Source organism: Erythranthe guttata, chromosome 9 (genome assembly GCF_056151865.1).
Source record: "Erythranthe guttata isolate IM_541 chromosome 9, IM_541, whole genome shotgun sequence".
Taxonomy (NCBI): domain Eukaryota; kingdom Viridiplantae; phylum Streptophyta; class Magnoliopsida; order Lamiales; family Phrymaceae; genus Erythranthe; species Erythranthe guttata.
The window spans coordinates 16,777,810-16,796,589 of NC_142541.1; the positions used below are offsets into that span (position 1 = coordinate 16,777,810).

The 18,780-nt window shown below is 35.2% G+C and overlaps 5 protein-coding genes across 6 annotated transcripts; all 5 read left to right on the forward strand.

Annotated features, from left to right (window-relative positions):
• The first annotated feature begins 1,269 nt into the window (after nucleotides 1–1,269).
• On the forward strand, nucleotides 1,270–5,305 carry LOC105975857 (uncharacterized). The gene is made up of 2 exons (XM_088823212.1): nucleotides 1,270–4,264; nucleotides 4,810–5,305. The coding sequence occupies exons 1-2, from the start codon at nucleotides 1,270–1,272 to the stop codon at nucleotides 5,169–5,171; spliced, it is 3,357 nt and encodes a 1,118-aa protein (XP_088679338.1). The 3' UTR covers nucleotides 5,172–5,305.
• Nucleotides 5,306–7,014: 1,709 nt separating this feature from the next.
• On the forward strand, nucleotides 7,015–8,974 carry LOC105975572 (putative FBD-associated F-box protein At5g56820). The gene is made up of 5 exons (XM_013000773.2): nucleotides 7,015–7,129; nucleotides 7,262–8,143; nucleotides 8,231–8,392; nucleotides 8,479–8,520; nucleotides 8,618–8,974. Exons 1-5 carry the CDS (start codon nucleotides 7,040–7,042, stop codon nucleotides 8,972–8,974), a joined length of 1,533 nt encoding a protein of 510 aa, XP_012856227.2. The 5' UTR covers nucleotides 7,015–7,039.
• A 1,147-nt stretch (nucleotides 8,975–10,121) lies between these two features.
• Nucleotides 10,122–12,127, forward strand: LOC105976136 (FBD-associated F-box protein At5g56370). The gene is made up of 5 exons (XM_013001431.2): nucleotides 10,122–10,312; nucleotides 10,411–11,250; nucleotides 11,317–11,478; nucleotides 11,569–11,610; nucleotides 11,684–12,127. Exons 1-5 carry the CDS (start codon nucleotides 10,223–10,225, stop codon nucleotides 12,038–12,040), a joined length of 1,491 nt encoding a protein of 496 aa, XP_012856885.2. The 5' UTR covers nucleotides 10,122–10,222; the 3' UTR covers nucleotides 12,041–12,127.
• An 872-nt stretch (nucleotides 12,128–12,999) lies between these two features.
• LOC105975419 (F-box/LRR-repeat protein At3g26922) lies at nucleotides 13,000–15,431 on the forward strand. The gene is made up of 5 exons (XM_088823586.1): nucleotides 13,000–13,159; nucleotides 13,267–14,109; nucleotides 14,207–14,359; nucleotides 14,811–14,843; nucleotides 14,936–15,431. The coding sequence occupies exons 1-5, from the start codon at nucleotides 13,100–13,102 to the stop codon at nucleotides 15,254–15,256; spliced, it is 1,410 nt and encodes a 469-aa protein (XP_088679712.1). The 5' UTR covers nucleotides 13,000–13,099; the 3' UTR covers nucleotides 15,257–15,431.
• A 552-nt stretch (nucleotides 15,432–15,983) lies between these two features.
• LOC105976127 (F-box/LRR-repeat protein At3g26922) lies at nucleotides 15,984–18,415 on the forward strand. Of its 2 annotated transcripts, XM_088823213.1 has the most exons (6): nucleotides 15,984–16,114; nucleotides 16,241–16,320; nucleotides 16,650–17,471; nucleotides 17,561–17,713; nucleotides 17,837–17,884; nucleotides 17,977–18,415. In XM_088823213.1, the coding sequence occupies exons 2-6, from the start codon at nucleotides 16,294–16,296 to the stop codon at nucleotides 18,310–18,312; spliced, it is 1,386 nt and encodes a 461-aa protein (XP_088679339.1). In that variant the 5' UTR covers nucleotides 15,984–16,114; nucleotides 16,241–16,293; the 3' UTR covers nucleotides 18,313–18,415. The 2 variants fall into 2 exon arrangements, with proteins under 2 accessions (XP_088679339.1, XP_012856874.2); XM_013001420.2 differs by having other exon boundaries at nucleotides 15,986–16,320.
• Nucleotides 18,416–18,780: the final 365 nt, after the last annotated feature.

Genomic DNA, 18,780 nt, shown 5'->3' on the forward strand with positions numbered 1-18,780 from the left:
AGAAACAACCCGTAAATGCGTGACTCATTAAGCACTAAATTAAAATTATGAGGAGAGCACCTCCTTCCCATCCCTATGGTGATAGTGCTTTATAGTGTGACGATAAGGATGGGTTTAACCCTTAATGAAACCAAAGCGGGAATACCGTAGGGTGGAGGTCATACATACCCTTGGAGGTTTCACCTAAGTGAAAAGTTGCCATGAGGCCGTGGCTATGGGTTTGGGCTAACCCTAGAAACTTTCATGAGAATCAAGATAAGAGCGCATGGCCGATAACGCGCTAACCCGCTTGAACTGAACCGATATCGATATTGTGTGTGTGATGCATTGAAGTTTGGTGAAGGGACATAATTCAAAGCGCTTGCGCCATTATCGTTCCCTCAAATGGAAATCATCAACACTAAGTGTAGGCTCAAGCTCGGAAGGCTCCTACACCCATTGCACAATATTAGTGCCCTATTTTATATATAAGTATACATGCATACATTTTAAGTTTTAAACCTTGTGGGGGATTGTTGGAAATTTGAGAAGTTTTAAAACTTAAAATTGCTTTTATTATTTTAATTATATTTTGTAACGTCCCCTTCAATGGCCATTATGCACCATTAAACTCTCTTTGACCCTTAAGGTCACAACCACCCTATAAATAGGGTCATTAGCTTACTTGCTAGAACACATCATAGCATATAACACTACACATACACACTTACACAAAGCATGCATCATCTTCTATATTTTCCTATAAACCTTGGGCACTTAGATAAGGTTCGTTCTTAAGCTTCCTATGATCGTTGCTCATAGACGAAGCACCGGCGAGGCCATTGGGTTTTATCTTGGGAGTATGATCAGCCGTCAATACCTGCACGAAGGGAGGCAATCATTCTCTTAGGACAGTGTCTAGTGGCACGACTCCTATTCAGGCCAGCCGTTCTATTACTTTTACTTTAATCTATTTTCTATTCCTATATGATTATCTTATTTTATATATTGCATGTTCTTAATTGTTTAATATAAAATTGTATTTTCTAAAAATATTCACAACACAAACCACAGGTATTAATCCACTCACTTCACTAAAGCCGCAATTGTTTTTCAACATCCGTGTCAGCTTTCACACTCTCATCAACTAATCGATTTTCGGATTCTCAATTCAAAACCCTTTTGCCTTTGTGAATTTTCCATCGAATTCGGTATGCCCTTTTCTCTCTCTGCATTTTCTTTCAAAATTCAGCATTTTCTTGATATATCTCTGCTTTGTAAATTGTAAACATGAAAATTGATTTGAGTTGGTTTCTGTTGCTGATGATGATAATATTGCTCTACACTTCAAAATTGGGGGTGTTTGCTTTGAACATAGAAGGTACAACTCTGTTATCACTAGTTAGGCATTGGAAAGTAGTACCTTCTTCCATCAAATCCAGCTGGAACTCTTCCCACTCCACACCTTGTTCATGGCTTGGTGTGCATTGTAACCACCACAACTTAGTCGATCGTTTAAACTTGTTCAACCTCGGTATATCCGGTCGATTAGGACCAGAAATCGCCTATCTAAAACACTTGAAATCGATCAATTTAAGCCAGAACACTTTTTCGGGTTCGATTCCGTTAGGGTTAGGAAACTGTAGTCTCCTCGAGTCTTTAGAGCTTTCCGAAAACAACTTTTCGGGGGTGATTCCGGAAAGTCTCGGATATTTATCGAGGTTGCTGAGTTTAAGCCTGTGGTCGAATTCTCTTAGTGGCGAAATTCCCGATTCCTTATTTCGAATTCCTCACTTGAGAGAAATTTACCTCTTTAACAACATGCTTAGTGGCTCGATTCCTTTACCTATCGGAAATTTGAGTGAGCTTACGTATCTCTACTTGAACAACAATCAATTATCCGGAACTATCCCTTCTTCGATAGGAAATTGCAGTGAATTGCAAGAGCTCTACCTCAACGATAACTTACTCGAAGGTGAATTGCCTAATAGCTTAAACAATCTCGTGCGTCTTACGTGTTTGTACGTAGAGAATAACAATTTGGAGGGTCGAATTCCGTTGGATTTTGGTAACTTTAAGGAGTTGCAACTTCTTATTTTATCGAACAATCGATTCATTGGTGGTGTTCCGCATGGTTTGGGAAACTGCAGTAAGTTAACAAATCTTTCTGCTGTTAATTGTGGCTTAAGTGGGCGTATTCCTTCTTCGTTAGGACAACTCACTGAGCTGACACTTCTTTACCTGTCTGATAATCACTTGTCTGGACCAATCCCACGTGAGCTCGGAAATTGCAAAGCTTTAACCGATTTGCAGCTTTACGGAAACCATTTGGAGGGTTTGATTCCAAGTGAATTAGGTATGCTCCGTAATCTGCAAACCCTCATGCTTTTTACCAACCATTTGAGCGGCGAAATTCCGAAAAGCATATTCTCGATCCAAACCCTTCAACATTTTCTGGTTTACGGGAATAATCTTGGTGGTGAAATACCTAAAGAAATCACCGAGCTTAAGCAGTTGACGAATATTTCGTTGTTCGATAATCAGTTTACTGGAAATATACCTCAAGGCTTGGGCTTAAATAGTAGCCTAATGTTGGTTGACTTCACCAGAAATAAGTTCACTGGTCCGATTCCACCGAATCTTTGCTTCAAAAAGAAATTGAGAAAGCTTCTCTTGGGTCAAAATCATTTCCGAGGAATCATTCCGTCGGATATTGGAAGTTGCTTTAGTTTGAATAGATTGATTCTCAAACAGAATAATCTCACAGGCGAACTTCCAGATTTTGTCGAAAAATCGAACCTTCTTTTCATGGACCTTAGCAACAATAGCTTGAGTGGATTGATTCCCTCAAGTTTAAGGAATCTTGCTAAGGTTACCTCTATAGACTTATCTCTCAATAATCTGACTGGTAATATACCTACTGAGATAGGAAATCTTTTCGATCTCGAGCATTTAAATCTGTCTCACAATAGTCTAGAAGGCGTGCTGCCATTAGAGTTATCGAGCTGTCGAAAATTGTCGAGATTTGATGCGAGTCACAATGTACTAAACGGAACAATTCCTTCCAATTTAAGAAGCTTGGTCGAATTGTCAAGTTTGGATATTAGTAAAAATCGTTTCGGTGGGTCCATTCCTACTTCGTTATTTCAAATGGGGAAGCTTTCGTTTCTACACCTCGGTGAAAATCAGTTGGAAGGGAATATTCCTCCTTCGATAGGACTCGAATTCGAAGCTCAGAGCCTAAGATCGTTGAATTTTAGCAGTAACAGATTAACGGGTTCTGTTCCGAAAGAATTAGGAAAGTTGAAAATGCTGGAGCAATTAGATATCTGCTGCAATAATCTCTCTGGGAATTTGGAAGTCATTGGTCAACTCAATTCTTTAACCGAGGTCAATGTTTCGTACAATTCTTTCGCCGGTCCAATTCCAAGTCCACTGGTTAAATTCGTAATTTCGTCTCCCTCGTCATTTATTGGAAACTCAGACATATGCATCGATTGCCGAGTAGAAAATGGAGTGAGCTGTCAGGGCTATAACAACAACAACAACACCTTCAAATCGTGTAATACGCCACCAAGAAAACGAGGTCTCAGGCACGTCGATATTGCAATGATAGTTTCCGGAACATTCCTTTTCGCTTTGATTCTTCTTCTTGGGGTTTCGTATGTGTTGTTAAGGTACAAAGGGCATGAACGGAACCTTCTAGTATCTTCCGAAGAAGGTGCTTCTTCTCTCCTCAATCAAGTTACGGAAGCTACCGAGAATCTGAACGATAAGTATATTATTGGCAGAGGAGCGCACGGAGTTGTATACAAGGTTACGTTGGGTCCCACCAAAGTATATGCTTTGAAGAAGATTGGTTATGTTGGATCTAAAGGAGGAAACAAGAGTATGGTAAGAGAAATACAGACGATTGGAAAAGTCAGACATCGTAATCTTGTAAGAATGGAGGACTTTTGGCTGAGAAAGGACTTCGGTTTGATTCTGTACGGTTACATGGAAAACGGAAGCCTTTATGATGTTCTACACGGGGCAGATTCATCACAACCGTTGGAGTGGGAAGTTCGGTGTAAGATAGCGCTCGGAACTGCTCAGGGGCTATCGTATCTCCATTTCGACTGCGATCCTGCTATCGTGCACCGTGATATCAAGCCGATGAATATTTTGCTGGACTCAGATTTGGAGCCTCACATCTCGGATTTTGGCATTGCGAAGCTCTTGGAGGAATCGGTTGCTTCAATGACATCGAGTAAAATTCAGGGCACTATCGGGTACATGGCTCCAGGTATATTCTTTAAAATATTCCTCAATTCTTTTGCTTCTCTTAGCAGAAATTTCCGATTTTGGAACAATATTTTTCATTCCGATGTCCGAAATTCTGATTTCTGATTTTTCCGATCCAATTTTAATTTCCAAAAATAATTCCGAAAATTTGAATTTTTTTGTTGTCCCGAAAAATAGATTCATAGTATCAAAATTATTATGTATCTTACATTTTAGTTTACTAAAAATTGGAAATTTCCGAATTCGGCCGATTCCGGTCCGAAAATTTCCAATTTCCGATTTTTTTGGAACGGCATTGGAATAAAATTCACTTATTTTCGATCTGATCCATCCGATTTGCACCCCTAGTAGCCAGAATTTTGTTTTCTTGCACAAAAAAATGCGATTTTTTATATGCGGGTGTACAATACTTTATTATATGAAAATTAACAAGAAACAGTGGGGGTGCCCCCGATGACACTATGCTGCCTCTTTCACGTTTATTTGCTTATTTACCTCTTCTCTTATATGAGTATATAAACTCACGAACAATGCAATTGTTGGCAGAAAATGCATTCTCCACGAGAAGTAGTAAGGCGTGTGATGTATATGCTTACGGGGTAGTTTTGTTGGAACTGATCACGAGAAAGAAAGCTTTGGACCCGTCTTTTGGCGGAGAAGTTGATATTGTTGGGTGGGCGAAGTCTACGTGGAATGAAAACGAAGATAAAATCGAAAAAATCGTGGATTTGGAATTGGTGGATGAATTTGTAGATTCAAGAGTGAAGGAGCAAGTGAGAGAAGTGTTGTTAATAGCTTTGAGTTGCACTGAAAAGGAGGCTATAAGAAGACCATCTATGAGATATGTTGTGAAGCAACTGTTGCTACTCAATGATTTCAGGAGTCCAAGCAAACATGCACTCACTTGATATTTTAATTCTTATTTAAATATGTTTTGTAGTTAAATAGTTTTTTTTTTTTTTTTTTTTTTTTTTTTTTTGGAAACAATCTATAAAATATTTGCCTTCGAATTTCCAATTTAATAAGAAAAATTGAATTGAAATAGAGGAATTCGGTAATTTAGTTCCAATTTCAAGCCCAGTCCAATATATGAATATTGATAGGCCTTGCAATACATATAGGGCTCTTTTGGTTGGCATTATTAGCCTTGATGGGATAAATAGTACCTTTTAGTACAACATTTGGTTTGGATGTTTTCTCAAACCTTGACAAATGACCCCACCACTTTTATCCCTCAATCGAATTATTAGTTGTCAAGCCAAATTTGGCTTGACAATTTATCACTGAAATACTCCCATCATGTTGTGCGTATGAAATGTCGAAAATGCCCTTCAAACGTACAATAATTACAAATTTATTACATATAAATAGTCGCTTTTCTTCTCAATTGTGTCTTCACTGCTGAGCCCTAATTTTGGAAGGTGAGAACTGGCGTTCACATTAGCAGCCTCCCACAACTCCCGACCGTCCTCCGCCGCGGCCAAAAGACGCCGTTGAAGAGCCCTCCATTAACGCTTCGAATAATCTTATGCGATACAGACGTGGCGAGTATTCAGAACTTGATTCTGCAACAACAAACATAAAATACAGCTGAAAATCGAGATGCCGTGGTACTCCAATTCGAGAAATCTGTACAGGTTCATCTTAAATTGTGTGCTGAATGTGTTCCAATTAGGGTTTCGAGAGGGGAAAAAGAGAGAGAAGAAGATAGGGACATGCCACATGATTTATGATGCTATATTTTTTTCTTGATTAATGGAATCTCCGCTTATTAACTACTTGATAAATGGGAGAATAGAATATCTAATATAGTTGCATATTTGATTTTATTTTTTTCTCTGCCATATCTATTTATTTTAGCAATTTTATACAGAGCCAATTAAAGATTATGGCAGAAATTGGTAGGTTTGCTGGGTTTTGCAATTGGGGATCTAAAGAAGACGAAGATGGACATATATATCATATAATAATATCATTTAGGGCATTTTCGGACATTTCACAACTTATCCCAAATAAAACAGTAAAATCAAGGAAACAAAACATGAAATTGTTCATCAAGTGATTAGCATACACGTGACAATACCACAAACCAAAAGTAATATTTGTTGTTACTCATCAACATTTTAATCCCAATATTACATATCACATCCCTACCTATCTATCCAAACTACTCAATCAAAAGAGCCCATACAATATCAAAATTTCGACCACCATTATATAAATAATTGGTGAATTACCACCAGCCTCTGAGCTAACGTCAAATTATGAAAAAACCATTATATTTGGGTAATTACAACAACCTCTCAATTATAAATTTTCTTACACGTACACTCTTATAGTGTCAAATTTAACATAATTTTTCAGAATCTGTGGAATGTTCTCTATTTTGTACTCGTTTTGTACAAAAAACAGTTTATGATGCACCATAGTCTGATATTTACAAGCTAATAGATAAATCTTATGATCATCTTGTTTCAAAATGTGGAGCTGAGAAAAACATGTACAAACTTGAGTATATTCTATATAATCAAAAAGATTCCACTAAATTTGACACTGCAGATATGGACGCGTAAGAAGAATTCATAGTTAAGTGGTGGTTGTAATTACCAAAACATAAGGGTTTTTTTTGTAATTCGATCTTACCTCAGGGTGAGTTGGCCGTAATTACCCTATAAATAATTAAGAATTTTTGTATTATATATATAGTTAAAAGGCTCGTAAAATTATAATATTTTTCCTCATTAATTTTTTTTTGAGTATTGTGAATTGTGATAGTATGGACGGAACTTCCTCTCTGCAGCTCAAGCAGAATTCAGCTTCACGGCACACAAGAAAACGAAAACGAAAGCAGAAGCAGAAGCACAAGGTTCGTAATCGCCCTTCCATTATTTCCAATTGTCGATTATATTTTATTTTATTTTCAATTTTACATTGTGATTGATAGGGCTACTATTTTATTTATTTATTTTATTTTTTTTTAAATTTAATTTCACTACAGGCCGTTGATCCTTTGGATGATGATGATAGAGAGGATTATAGAAACAATTGTATGATTGAGAAATTGCCTGATGATATTCTTATTTCAATTTTGTCTTGCATGAGAATTGATGAAGCTATGAGGACTAGTGTATTATCTTCTAGATGGAGATATCTATGGAGATATATGGATATATTTACATCTGACACATTGGTATTTGATTACATTGATAATGAAACCGGAACTAAAATGAAGAGGAAAAAGTTCAAGAATTTGGTTAATTATGTCCTCAATTCGTACCAGGGTCCGTTTCTCGATACTTTAATTATTGGTTACAATAAGTTAGGAGCTCGATCAAGAGACGTTGATAATTGGATAGTTTTTGCCATGAACAAAGAAGTCGAAGATTTCCAATTGGATTTGTCAAATTTAAATTGGTCTCACTGCGGATACAAGTTTCCCAAGATTGAGAAGCTGCTTTCACTTTTGCACGAAGGTATAGAGGCTCCCTTTTGCTCTCTAAGAAGCCTTATATTGGTTGATGTTGATATCGAGGATGAGTTGGTTCGGTATTTTCTTGAGTCGTGTCCTAATATTGAGAAGCTGTGCATAACAGCCTCTAAAACTACGAAAAATCTCCAAATTGTTGATTCATTCGGATACTTGGAAGAATTGGAAATATCGCATTGTAACAACCTACAAAGTATGGAGATATCTGCTTTGAATCTTGTCTACTTTAAATACCAAGGAATGAAAATCGGTCTGCCGTTCAAGAACACTCCAAACCTGTCCGAGCTTGCCCTCGGTGGGGACTTTTGTGAGTCCTTCATCTACGAACCTAACAAACACTCGAGCTATTCGGATCAACTGGTGGACCTTGTATTGAAACTTCAAGCCAACAATGTAGGTGCATTATTATTATTATAATCGTTCATTTTAATTTTAGCAATTACAACAAATCAGTGACATATTTTTTCATATATCCTCCAGGTTTTTTATTTTCGTGATAGGACAATTGTTCCTCCTGATTTGGCTCAGTTGCACAATCTCGAGCGGCTTGAATTGATCATCGAGTCACAAGTTGGAGAAAGCCTTCTCTTTTTCACATCGTTGATTAAGGCATCTCCTCACTTACAAGAGTTTATAATTAAGGTGAACGTTAATTTAATTAGTACATGAGCTTGCATTACATAGAGTTTTTTTACTTATTGAGCTATTATGTTTCATATTTTTCACAGATAGAATACTTAGTTACAGTCGCGAACCGTACAGATGTTCAGGTACACAATTCAGTTCTTTCTTTTCTTTATCAAAATTCGATTCTTCTTTTGTTCGTATTTCCCTTTTAATGAGTATTTTTGTTCTTCGTTTCGACAGATAAGAAAAATGTTGTCGTTTCCTGAAGTAAGTTCAGTAGAGGCAAGTAGGTTTAACCACGAAAATCTGAAGGTGGTTGAAATGGCTGGATATTGTGGGTGCGCAAGTGAAGAAATTTTACTAGTGCAATTGTCTAAGATTGCCACGTCACTTGAGATGTTCGTTATCGATACAAGATGTGATTATTTTCGTGAATGTGAAGTGGTTACTTACAGGCTGAGAGAAGAAGGGGATATGCCAATGAAGAAGAAGCAGAAGAAGATGACTACGACACGACTTCGCGCCAAAACGGCTAAGAAGCATGCTGAGAAATTTGCATCCACTTTTCCTTCACAAATACAATTTGTCATAACATAATTTATAATATATATATATATATATATATATATATATAATGATGATGCATTAATTTACTATTTATTTAGTTTTACTGATCTTTATTGCAGATTTTGAAACAAATTTGAAAGATAAACATGCATCTTCCGTTTGAAAAATAAGATTTTTTTTAGCTAGGGATGAAGAAAATTTTAAAAAGAAAATTAAAAGTGATAAAAAATAAATAAACTAAGACAATTAATATTTGAATTAAAATTATTTTTATGTTTGATATATTCTGATCTAAACTAAAAATCCAAAATGTATACAAATTAGACATTTTAGGTTAAATGCCAAATTTCGTAAATTGAAAAGAAATATCCCACATTTGTTAAACAATCTTCTGACATTTATCATTTCAGATTGACATTTACTGTCAATTTTTCTAATATAAATTTTACATGGTATAAAAAATATACGTTAGTAATTATAATATATAATATAGTAATTATAGTTATATCTTAAATTTTAGGATAAATTACAACCACCCCTGAGGTATGGTTAAATTACGAAAACCCCATTTGGATAATTACAACCAACTCCATCAACTGTAAATCTTCTTACACGTCCACACTTACGGTTTCAAATTTAGTGGAATCTTCGAGATAATATGGAAGATTATCACTTTTGTACCCGCTTTATCTCATTCGCCAAATTTTGAATCAAGATGGTCATAATATGTGGTTTTTGACTTGTATATATCTGATTGTGGTGCATCATAAACTGTATGTTTACACAAAACGAGTATAAACTAGAGCAAATTTCACGAAATCTAGATGATTATGTTGAATTTGACACCACAAGGGTGGATGTGTAAGAAAAAAAATCATAGTTGAGGAGTAGATGTAATTATCCAAATAAAATGAGTTTTTTTCGTAAATTGACCATACCCGAGGAGTGTAATTTACCTTAAATTTTATTGCACATGAATATTTTTTTTTATTATTATTATTAAAATAGTACACCAAATAAGTAAAAAAAAATAAAAATTGAGACACCAAATAAGAAATTAATTAATCATTTAAATGTCACAATTTGAACATTGTAATTTTAGTGGGCCATGCAAATCAAAACCCACAAGAGAGAGAAGGATATATATATATATATATATTAAAGGCCCAATTGAAATTTCAATAAAGATTACAAACTTCCTTCTCTTCCTCACTGCTACTTCCGCCATCTATTAACCTAATAATATATTATTATTCTGAGCTTATATTTTTCGTTAATATGGACGGAACTTCTTCTCAGCAGCTTAAGCTTAATGTTAATTCAGCTTTACTGAACACAATTAATCAAAACCGGACTTCACGAAACCAGGTTCCCCAACCGGCCTTTCATTATTTCCAATTGTCGGTTTTTTTTCCCTAATTTTTTGTTTGTTTGTTGTGTTGTGCTGTGCACATTTGAATTGACAGAGTTGTAGAAATAATTGTATGATCGATCAATTGCCTGATGATATTCTTATTGCAATTTTGTCTCGTATGGGCGTTGAGGAAGCTGTGAGGACTAGTGTACTTTCTTCTAGATGGAGATATTTATGGAAACATACTTCGATATACAACTCCGAGACATTGGAATTCGATGATATGTATACTGACACCGGAACTAAAATGGACGAGACGAAGTTCAAGGATTTGGTGAATCATGTCCTCAAGTCGCATCAGGGTCCGCTAGTTGAAAGTTTTATTATTCGTTATGGTAATGTAAGAGATCGATCAATAGACATTGATAAGTGGATATATTTTGCTATGAGAAAGGAAGTAGAATCGTTTGAATTGAATTTTTCAAGTTGTGATGTGTGGTTAGATTTCGGCTATAAGTTTCCCGAGTTTCTATTATCACATTCGAGTTGTTCTACGCCTTCTTTCCAGTTTCTAAGATCGCTCGTATTGGTTGAGGTTGATATCGAGGATGAGGTGGTTCGGTATTTTTTGGACTCGTGTTATCATATTGAAGAGGTTTGCATAATAGGCTCCAACACTACGAAAAATGTCGAAGTTGTTGGTCGATCACCATTTTTGAGAGAATTGGAAATATCCGATTGCTGGAACATGCAAAGTATCAAGATATCTGCTAAGTATATTTTCTGTTTAACATACCAAGGAAGCGAAATCAGTTTGCAAATCGAGAGAACACCAATGTTCTTTGAGCTAGCTCTTGGTGGGGAGTTTTGTGAGTCCTTCATTTACGAACCTAACAAACACTCCAGCTATTCATTTCAACTAAAGAATCTTGCACTGATCCTTCAAGCTGAGGTAGTGTGCATTATAATCGATCGCTCGTATTAATTAAAAATAATTTCTAACAATTTCATTCCTCAGTTTCCATTTGGTCGTGAGAGGACAATTGCTCCAGCTGATTTGCCGCGGTTGCACGCTCTCGAGCGACTTGAATTGAATATTGAGTCGCAAGTTGGCCGGAGCCTTCTCTTTTTCACATCATTGATTAAGGCATCTCCTCGCTTACGAGAGTTTAGGATTCAGGTGAATGTTTTCACGGCAAAGTATATTTTATGTTGATAGTTATTTCAGTTTCAATTTAACTATACTGAGATATGTTTCATATTGTGACAGATAGACTACATAGTTACAGTCCCAGGGTATACAGATTCTGAGGTACATAATTCAACTCTTTCTTTTATCGAATTCATTTTAACGAGTATTTATTTAATGTTTTTCATTTTGATAGATACGAATAATGATGCCGTTTCCTGAAGTAAGTACAGTAGAGTCAAATGGGGTTGACCATAAAAATCTGAAGGTGGTTACAATGGTTGGGTATTGTGGGTGTGCAAGTGAAGAAGATTTCCTTGTGCAGCTGTCGAAGATGGCCGAGCAATCACTTGAGAAGATCGTTATCGATACAAACTGCGATTATTATCTGAATACGGACTGGGTTATGTATAGAGTGACAGAAGAAGAATGGGAAAAGCCAATCGAGAATAATAAGCAGAAGAATACGACTATGACAAGGTTTCACGCAAAAATACATGCTGAGAAATTGGCATCGAGTATTGCTTCCAAAATAAAATTTCTCATAACATAATATGTAGATATTTAGTTTTACTTAGATATGTTTGTACTTTTATTTAAAAACAAATTTGACAAATAAGATTTCCGCGCTTCGATTAAAGAGAGTGCGCACCCAATTTACAGACAATCATCATCAGCAGATCAAACAGAAGAAGAATTTATTGTATTTTGAAAATTTATGGCCAAAAACTTGTTTATTCCACAAAACTATCATTGTATTTTGAAAATCTGAAGGCAAATTTAGCCGTTGGTTTTTCGACAATGGGGAACTACTGTAATTAAAAAGATCACAGAATCCAAGGTTTTATGGTTCGATTTCGATGACGTTTTTCTTGCCGAACCAAATCCGAGGTTTGATGGTTCGATTTCAATTGCATCACATAATCTTCATTGCTGATTTCAATACAAAAATACAAACAGCTAGCAAAATTACAATAGTACCATTACAGATAGAACACATGTTTTTTCAATAATAATCCTATCTTCTGAAAAGTAAACCAACTATTTCCTATGTTCATATTCTTTACATAATACATCTGCTATTCGCAATGGTTGGCGTATACATACATACAGCTTTATTCATAATTAAATATGGGTGTTCTGTTCTCCAAAAACATAATTTCTGAGTTCATCACACTATACAAAATTTACTCACAAGTTAATTTTCAATAATTTATTTTATTTTAGTGAAATATAAACCATGTCCAAATTTAAATATATCTAGATTTAAGAGAGAGGAATAACGGCACTTTTATGAATTATGATTCACCTTTTTGCCATATGAACTTTTTTAGTTAATTATCTTTTTGGCATTATTTTTGAATCATAATTTGCTGTGAATCATAATTACACCTCAATTTTCTTGGACCGGCAATAATAATGAATCACATGTAGGCCAGGGCCCAGTAATTAGTATTGGGCTTTCAAAGTTCAAATATATGGGCTACTAGTCTATGATAAAAAAAAAATAGTACAAACAAATTACCTAGTAACCCAAACATCATATCCAATCAAGTTTTTTTTCACTTGATGGTAAAAATTACATATTTTTGCCACATTTATTCATTCAAAGATGGAGATGAACAAGCATAAGGTCGATCCAGATACACAAAACCCAAGGAAACGAATGAAGGTTTGTTGGGATTTTTTTTTTGTTTTTGTTTTTATATATTTATTTAGTTTCATAGTTTTTTTTTTTCAGGTTAATAAAATTTGTAATTTTTTTTACCATCCATGTAGAAAGCTGAAGGGATTATTGATAAGTTGCATGATGATATTCTTATTGCCATTGTATCTTGCATGAGCGTCAAAGATGCCGTTAGGACAAGCGCCCTATCTTCTAGATGGAGATATTTATGGATGTTTTCTGGAAAATTGGAGTTTGATGATAGGGATACTTCGACCGGAAAGATAATGAAAAGGGTAAATTTCAAAGCTTGGGTGAATCGTGTGCTCAAGTTGCATCGGGGTCCGCAAGTTGATAGTTTAGTTATTCGTTTTAGTACTAATTTATACTATCAAGCTAGAACCAGTGGAATTGATAGTTGGATATATTTTGCAATGCAGAAAAAAGTAAAAAGCTTCGAATTGAATTTATCTGTGGAGAAAGGCATTTTCCCTTGTTTTCCTTACAGGTTTCCTAACATTGAAAAGTTGTTATCACGTTCCGATCAAGTCAAATCGTTTGGTTTCCGCTCTCTTAGATCCCTCAGATTGGCTTATGTTGATATCGAGGACGAGGTTGTTCACTATTTTTTAGCCTCGTGTCCTTGTATAGAACAATTATGCATAAGGGCTTCTAATAAAGCAACGAAGAATCTTGAAATTGTTGATCCATTACCAAACTTGAAGGAATTGGAAATATCCGATTGCTGCAACCTCCGAAGTATGATTATATCTGCTACAAATCTTGTCTCGTGTACATATCAAGGAAGGAAAATCAGTCCACCGTTCAAGACAACTCCAAATTTAATAGAGCTAACTCTTGGAGGAGAGTTTTGTCGGTCGTTCGTTTATGAACCTAACAAACACTCGAGTTATTCAGACCAATTGGTGAAGCTTGTGCTGAATTTTCAAACCGTGGTAGGTGGTCAAGCCACCATTATCTTGAATGAAATACTAATCTTCGGAATCATAACTATCAATAACATTTTCTTGTATTTATTAACCCTTTTGTTAGGGTCGTGAGAGAACTATTGCTTCTCCTGATTTGCATCAGTTATACTCTCTCAAGCGGCTCGAATTGACTGTTTTGTCAATGAATTGCCGGAGCCTTTTATTCTTCACGTCATTGATCAAGTCATCTCCTAACTTACAAGAGTTTAGAATCAAGGTGAAATGTTCTCAATACCGTGATCTGACTTTATGGTACATGTTTAACATATAAACTCCACTTTACCATATCCATACAGTTGCATAATGAACGTAACTCTGTTCGTGTTTGCTTGAGAATGCCTATCAATCTTTACTTAGCTTTTGAAATTTGTAATCATACTCGTTTTTCAACTTGTTTGAATGAAATATCCAGTTATTTTGGGGGTCGTATTATAATACACGGAGTTCTTCCTCTAGATCAGCTCGAATGTACAAAAACCAACTTCAGTGATGTACTTAGACTTGCTAGAATAGCTCGTCTACTGCAAACATTTTATCGTCTATGTTTTAGTTTTCTGTTTTGTCCCACTATAGTTTTTTTGCACAAATAGTAGAAATTTAACTTTCAATCTACAGGAAATAATCCTATTCCTAATGTTTTTTTTTTTTTTTTATTTTTACCTTTTCAGATAGAGTACTTGACATACAACCAACTATTGAAGGTACTCGGATTAAAATTCTGGTTTTTGTCAAATTCAAATTTATTACTTTAGTAATGTTCCATTAACTACTACATTGTTCTTGTTCATGACAGAGAGGAAGTACGCAGCTTTTTCCGGTTGTTTCATCAGCGATGACAGCTGAATTTCAACATAAAAATCTCAAGGTGATTGAATTGTCCGGGTATGTTGGGATCACAAGTGAAGATGAGTTCATTTTGCATTTAATTAAGGTTGCCCCATCACTGGATGTGGTTTTTATCGATACACAAACTGATCATCATGCGAAAGAAAATTATGACCGGTTTGGGACAAGTCCAGACTGGCAGGACTGCCAGTTAAGGCTGTACGCGATGTACCGTGCGGAGGGATTGGCAAGGACTTGCATATCGCAAATAAAATTTGTTATAACATAATAATTATATGTTATTATAACTATTAATAATATGCACCATTGAAACTGAGATTTTTTTTTTTGATATTGGATTGGATAAGAATGTCATGTTTGGTTTTTCATGAATTGGACGGATATGTAATTTGTCCAAAATACCCTTCAATTCAACAAATAAACGAAAGAGGGATTTTAATTTTTATCGTCTTCCATGGGAGTTCATACTTCATACAAGCTCTAATTGCTGGATTATGAATGGAGTTGCCAAATATATGGGGACTTGCCCAAATCTGGAGTCATTAATGCATAAATCAACCTTCGTTATCACCATCGAGCTTTAATCTCGCCACCGAAATCCGGAAGTTTGGCTTTCAAAATAACTAATGAATAACATGTTTTCTCACAAAACTTATTAAGAATTGAAATAATAAGTTGGGAAAATTACAGTTTTCATCCATTAAGTTTGCACCAATTTCATATTTGGTCCTCTATGTTCATAAAACAACATATTTGGTCTCTTATGTTTCAGTAATTTAACACTGTTGGTTGTTCCCCAATTTACCGTTAGATAGTCAGCTAAGGAAGCCATAGGAACATGCTTGATTCCGTCAGTACAAATGAAAAATTGACAGAAATGACTAAAAGTGTTGATTTTTTTAAACAAAAGGGACCAAATGTGTGTTTTGAAAACATAGGGGACCAAATGTGAAATAAGTATAAATTTAAGGGATGGAAAATATTTTCCTAATGACGTGTTTGGGATTGCAATTAAAAAACATGCTTTAAAACTAAACGACGTAGGATCCAATTATGTTTTTCTTTAACCTAATTTCAGAAGTTGAATCGACATGAAATTGTTCGTCTTTCTCGCTAATTCAGATTGGTAACGTACCAAATGTCAAAAGTTTGAGGCCTCTTGAGCACAATTCAGTTGAATTTCCGACATAATTTTCTTCTTGTATATTTATAACAGCAATTGATTATTTTTCTTTTTTTTTTTTATTCGAAGCTGATAAAAATGTCATCTTTTGCCACATTAATTCACCAAGGCTTGTGATAAAGATGGAGACGAAGAAGCATAAACAGGAGGTTCGTTGGGAATTTTTATTTTTTTTCGAAATTGCAGCTGTGGTTATATTTATTTAGTTTGATAAAAAAAATTTCATACAGTGTAACCTCGATATTAATTGCTTAAATACTAATTTCTCATAGTCGCGACTCGGTAAAAACGTATTAAATTACTACTTCGATATTTTTTTTGCTAAATTAATAGTATTTTGCAAGTTCCGACTATATTAATTTATATATGTAGTGTTGAAGACTAATAGAATTTGTAAATTTTTACCATGTACATTGGTACTGGGATTGATAAGTTGCATGATGAAGACTAATAGAATTTGTAAATTTTAACCATGTAGATTGGTACTGGGATTGATACGTTGCATGATGATATTCTGATTGCCGTTATGTCTTGTATGAGCCTCAAGGATGTTGTTAGAACAAGTGTTCTTTCATCTAGATGGAGATATTTGTGGATGTTTACATCTGGTACATTGGATTTTGATGATTGGAATACTTCGACTGGAAAGATAATGAAAAGGGAAAAGTTCAAAGCCTTGGTGAATCGTGTGCTCAACTTGCATCAGGGTCCGCGGGTTGATAATTTAGTAATTCGTTTTACTAATTTATGCTATCAATTCAGAACCAGTGAAATTGATAGTTGGATATATTTTGCAATGCGAAAGAAAGTAAAAGGATTTGAATTGGATTTTTCAGCGGATGATGGTTTCCATTGTTGTTACAAGTTTCCCAGCATTGAGGAGCTGTTATTATTATCACCATCTTCCGCTTTTGGCTCTCTAAGATGCCTTAAGTTGGTTGATGTTGATATCGATGATGAAGTGATTCGGTATTTTTTAGCATCATGTCCTTATATCGAACATTTATGCATAAGGGATTCCGATGCTACAATGAATCTTGAAATCGTTGGCCCATTACCAAACTTGAAGAAATTGGAAATATCCAACTGTCTGAACCTTAGAAGTTTGGAGATATCTGCCACAAATCTTGTCTCGTGTACATATCAAGGAAGGAAAATCAGTTCACCGTTCAAGAATACTCCAAATCTAACTGAGCTAACTCTAGGCGGGAAGTTTTGTCATTCGTTCGCTTATGAACCTAACAAGCACTTGAGTTATTCAGACCAACTGGTGAAGCTTGTACTGAATTTTCAAACCGTGGTATTATGCTCTCTCATGTAATGAATAACTAATCTTAGCTAATCGTAACTAAACTCGATAACTTTTTCTTGTCTTGATGCTTTTGTTAGGGTCGTGAGAGACCAATTGCTTCTCCTGATTTGCATAAGCTATACTTTCTCGAGCGGCTCGAATTGAATATTGTGTCAATAGGTTGCCGAAGCCTTTTCTTCTTCACATCATTGATCAAGGCATCTCCTAACTTACGGAAGTTTAAAATCAAGGTGAAATGTGCAAATATCTAATTTTTATGTTGCATGTTAAAATATGATATCCATATGAAATTTGTAATTAAGCGTGTAAATTTTTTTTTTTTTTTAATTTCCTAGTGTTTTTTTTTGTTGCAGATAGAGTACTTCACTTACGACCAACAATCTACAGCACTCAGATTAAATGTATGGCTTTTATCAAATCCATGTTTGTTTTGTTTAATACTTTTGTGAAACTCATATTTATTAGTTTAGTACTTTGTTCTTGTTCATGATAGGGAGGAAGGATGGAGCTTTTTCCGGTTGTGACGTCAGCGACGACAGGTGGATTTCTTCATAAAAATCTGAAGGTGATTGAAATGTGTGGGTACATTGGGCTCAAAAGTGAAGATGAGTTCATTATGCAATTAATTAAGGTTGCTGCCCTGTCACTTGATGTGGTTTTTATCGATACACAGACCGATTATCATTTTTATTGTGCGAAAGAAAGTTATGGCACTAATGCTTTACAGAGAAGTTCGGAGTTGTACGATCGCCAGAGGCGGCACGCGATTTGTTGTGCAACGGATTTGAAAAGGAAATGTATTTCGCAAATAAAATTTGTTATAACATAATATTTACATGTTATTATTTTTTCGGAGCAGACTTCATTTTGACTTGTTGAAGTAAACTGGATCACGTTGCATGAGGTACCAAAATTGTTTATTTTTTGCAATAGCCTACCTTGTGTAATCTCTAATTGTCGTTAGATCAACATTAATTCACGAATATTCAAAATAAAATAACTACCATACATTTTTTTCAACGAAAGAAACTGACTGAATATTGTAGTTTAATTTTGTAAGAATACAATATACATGTTTTTTTTAATAATAAATAAAATGTAGCCTTAAGAATGATCTCTTTGGTGGTGCTGCCGGCCGCTCCATTTGTTCCTGGTGGATGGGTCGGTATTGGTGGCTGGTTAAGTTCCATAAATGGCACATTTGCTCACATTGAGGCCGAAATTGAGAAATATGGAATTGGGGGTAGAAAGGGAAGAAGAAATCAATTGGCTCGAATTAGGGGTCGGGTCTTAAAGA

Excerpts from the sequence above, each read along its gene's own strand:
- LOC105975572 (XM_013000773.2), top strand. The coding sequence starts at position 7,040 with ATGGACGGAACTTCCTCTCTGCAGCTCAAGCAGAATTCAGCTTCACGG. Across the intron at positions 7,130-7,261 it reads AGCAGAAGCAGAAGCACAAG|GCCGTTGATCCTTTGGATGA; the intron begins GTTCGTAATCGC and ends ATTTCACTACAG. Across the intron at positions 8,393-8,478 it reads TACAAGAGTTTATAATTAAG|ATAGAATACTTAGTTACAGT; the intron begins GTGAACGTTAAT and ends TATTTTTCACAG.
- LOC105975857 (XM_088823212.1), top strand. The coding sequence starts at position 1,270 with ATGAAAATTGATTTGAGTTGGTTTCTGTTGCTGATGATGATAATATTG. Across the intron at positions 4,265-4,809 it reads TATCGGGTACATGGCTCCAG|AAAATGCATTCTCCACGAGA; the intron begins GTATATTCTTTA and ends AATTGTTGGCAG.
- LOC105975419 (XM_088823586.1), top strand. The coding sequence starts at position 13,100 with ATGGAGATGAACAAGCATAAGGTCGATCCAGATACACAAAACCCAAGG. Across the intron at positions 14,110-14,206 it reads TGCTGAATTTTCAAACCGTG|GGTCGTGAGAGAACTATTGC; the intron begins GTAGGTGGTCAA and ends CCCTTTTGTTAG. Across the intron at positions 14,360-14,810 it reads TACAAGAGTTTAGAATCAAG|ATAGAGTACTTGACATACAA; the intron begins GTGAAATGTTCT and ends TTACCTTTTCAG.
- LOC105976127 (XM_088823213.1), top strand. The coding sequence starts at position 16,294 with ATGGAGACGAAGAAGCATAAACAGGAG. Across the intron at positions 16,321-16,649 it reads CGAAGAAGCATAAACAGGAG|ATTGGTACTGGGATTGATAC; the intron begins GTTCGTTGGGAA and ends TTAACCATGTAG. Across the intron at positions 17,885-17,976 it reads CTACAGCACTCAGATTAAAT|GGAGGAAGGATGGAGCTTTT; the intron begins GTATGGCTTTTA and ends TGTTCATGATAG.
- LOC105976136 (XM_013001431.2), top strand. The coding sequence starts at position 10,223 with ATGGACGGAACTTCTTCTCAGCAGCTTAAGCTTAATGTTAATTCAGCT. Across the intron at positions 11,479-11,568 it reads TACGAGAGTTTAGGATTCAG|ATAGACTACATAGTTACAGT; the intron begins GTGAATGTTTTC and ends ATATTGTGACAG. Across the intron at positions 11,611-11,683 it reads CAGGGTATACAGATTCTGAG|ATACGAATAATGATGCCGTT; the intron begins GTACATAATTCA and ends TCATTTTGATAG.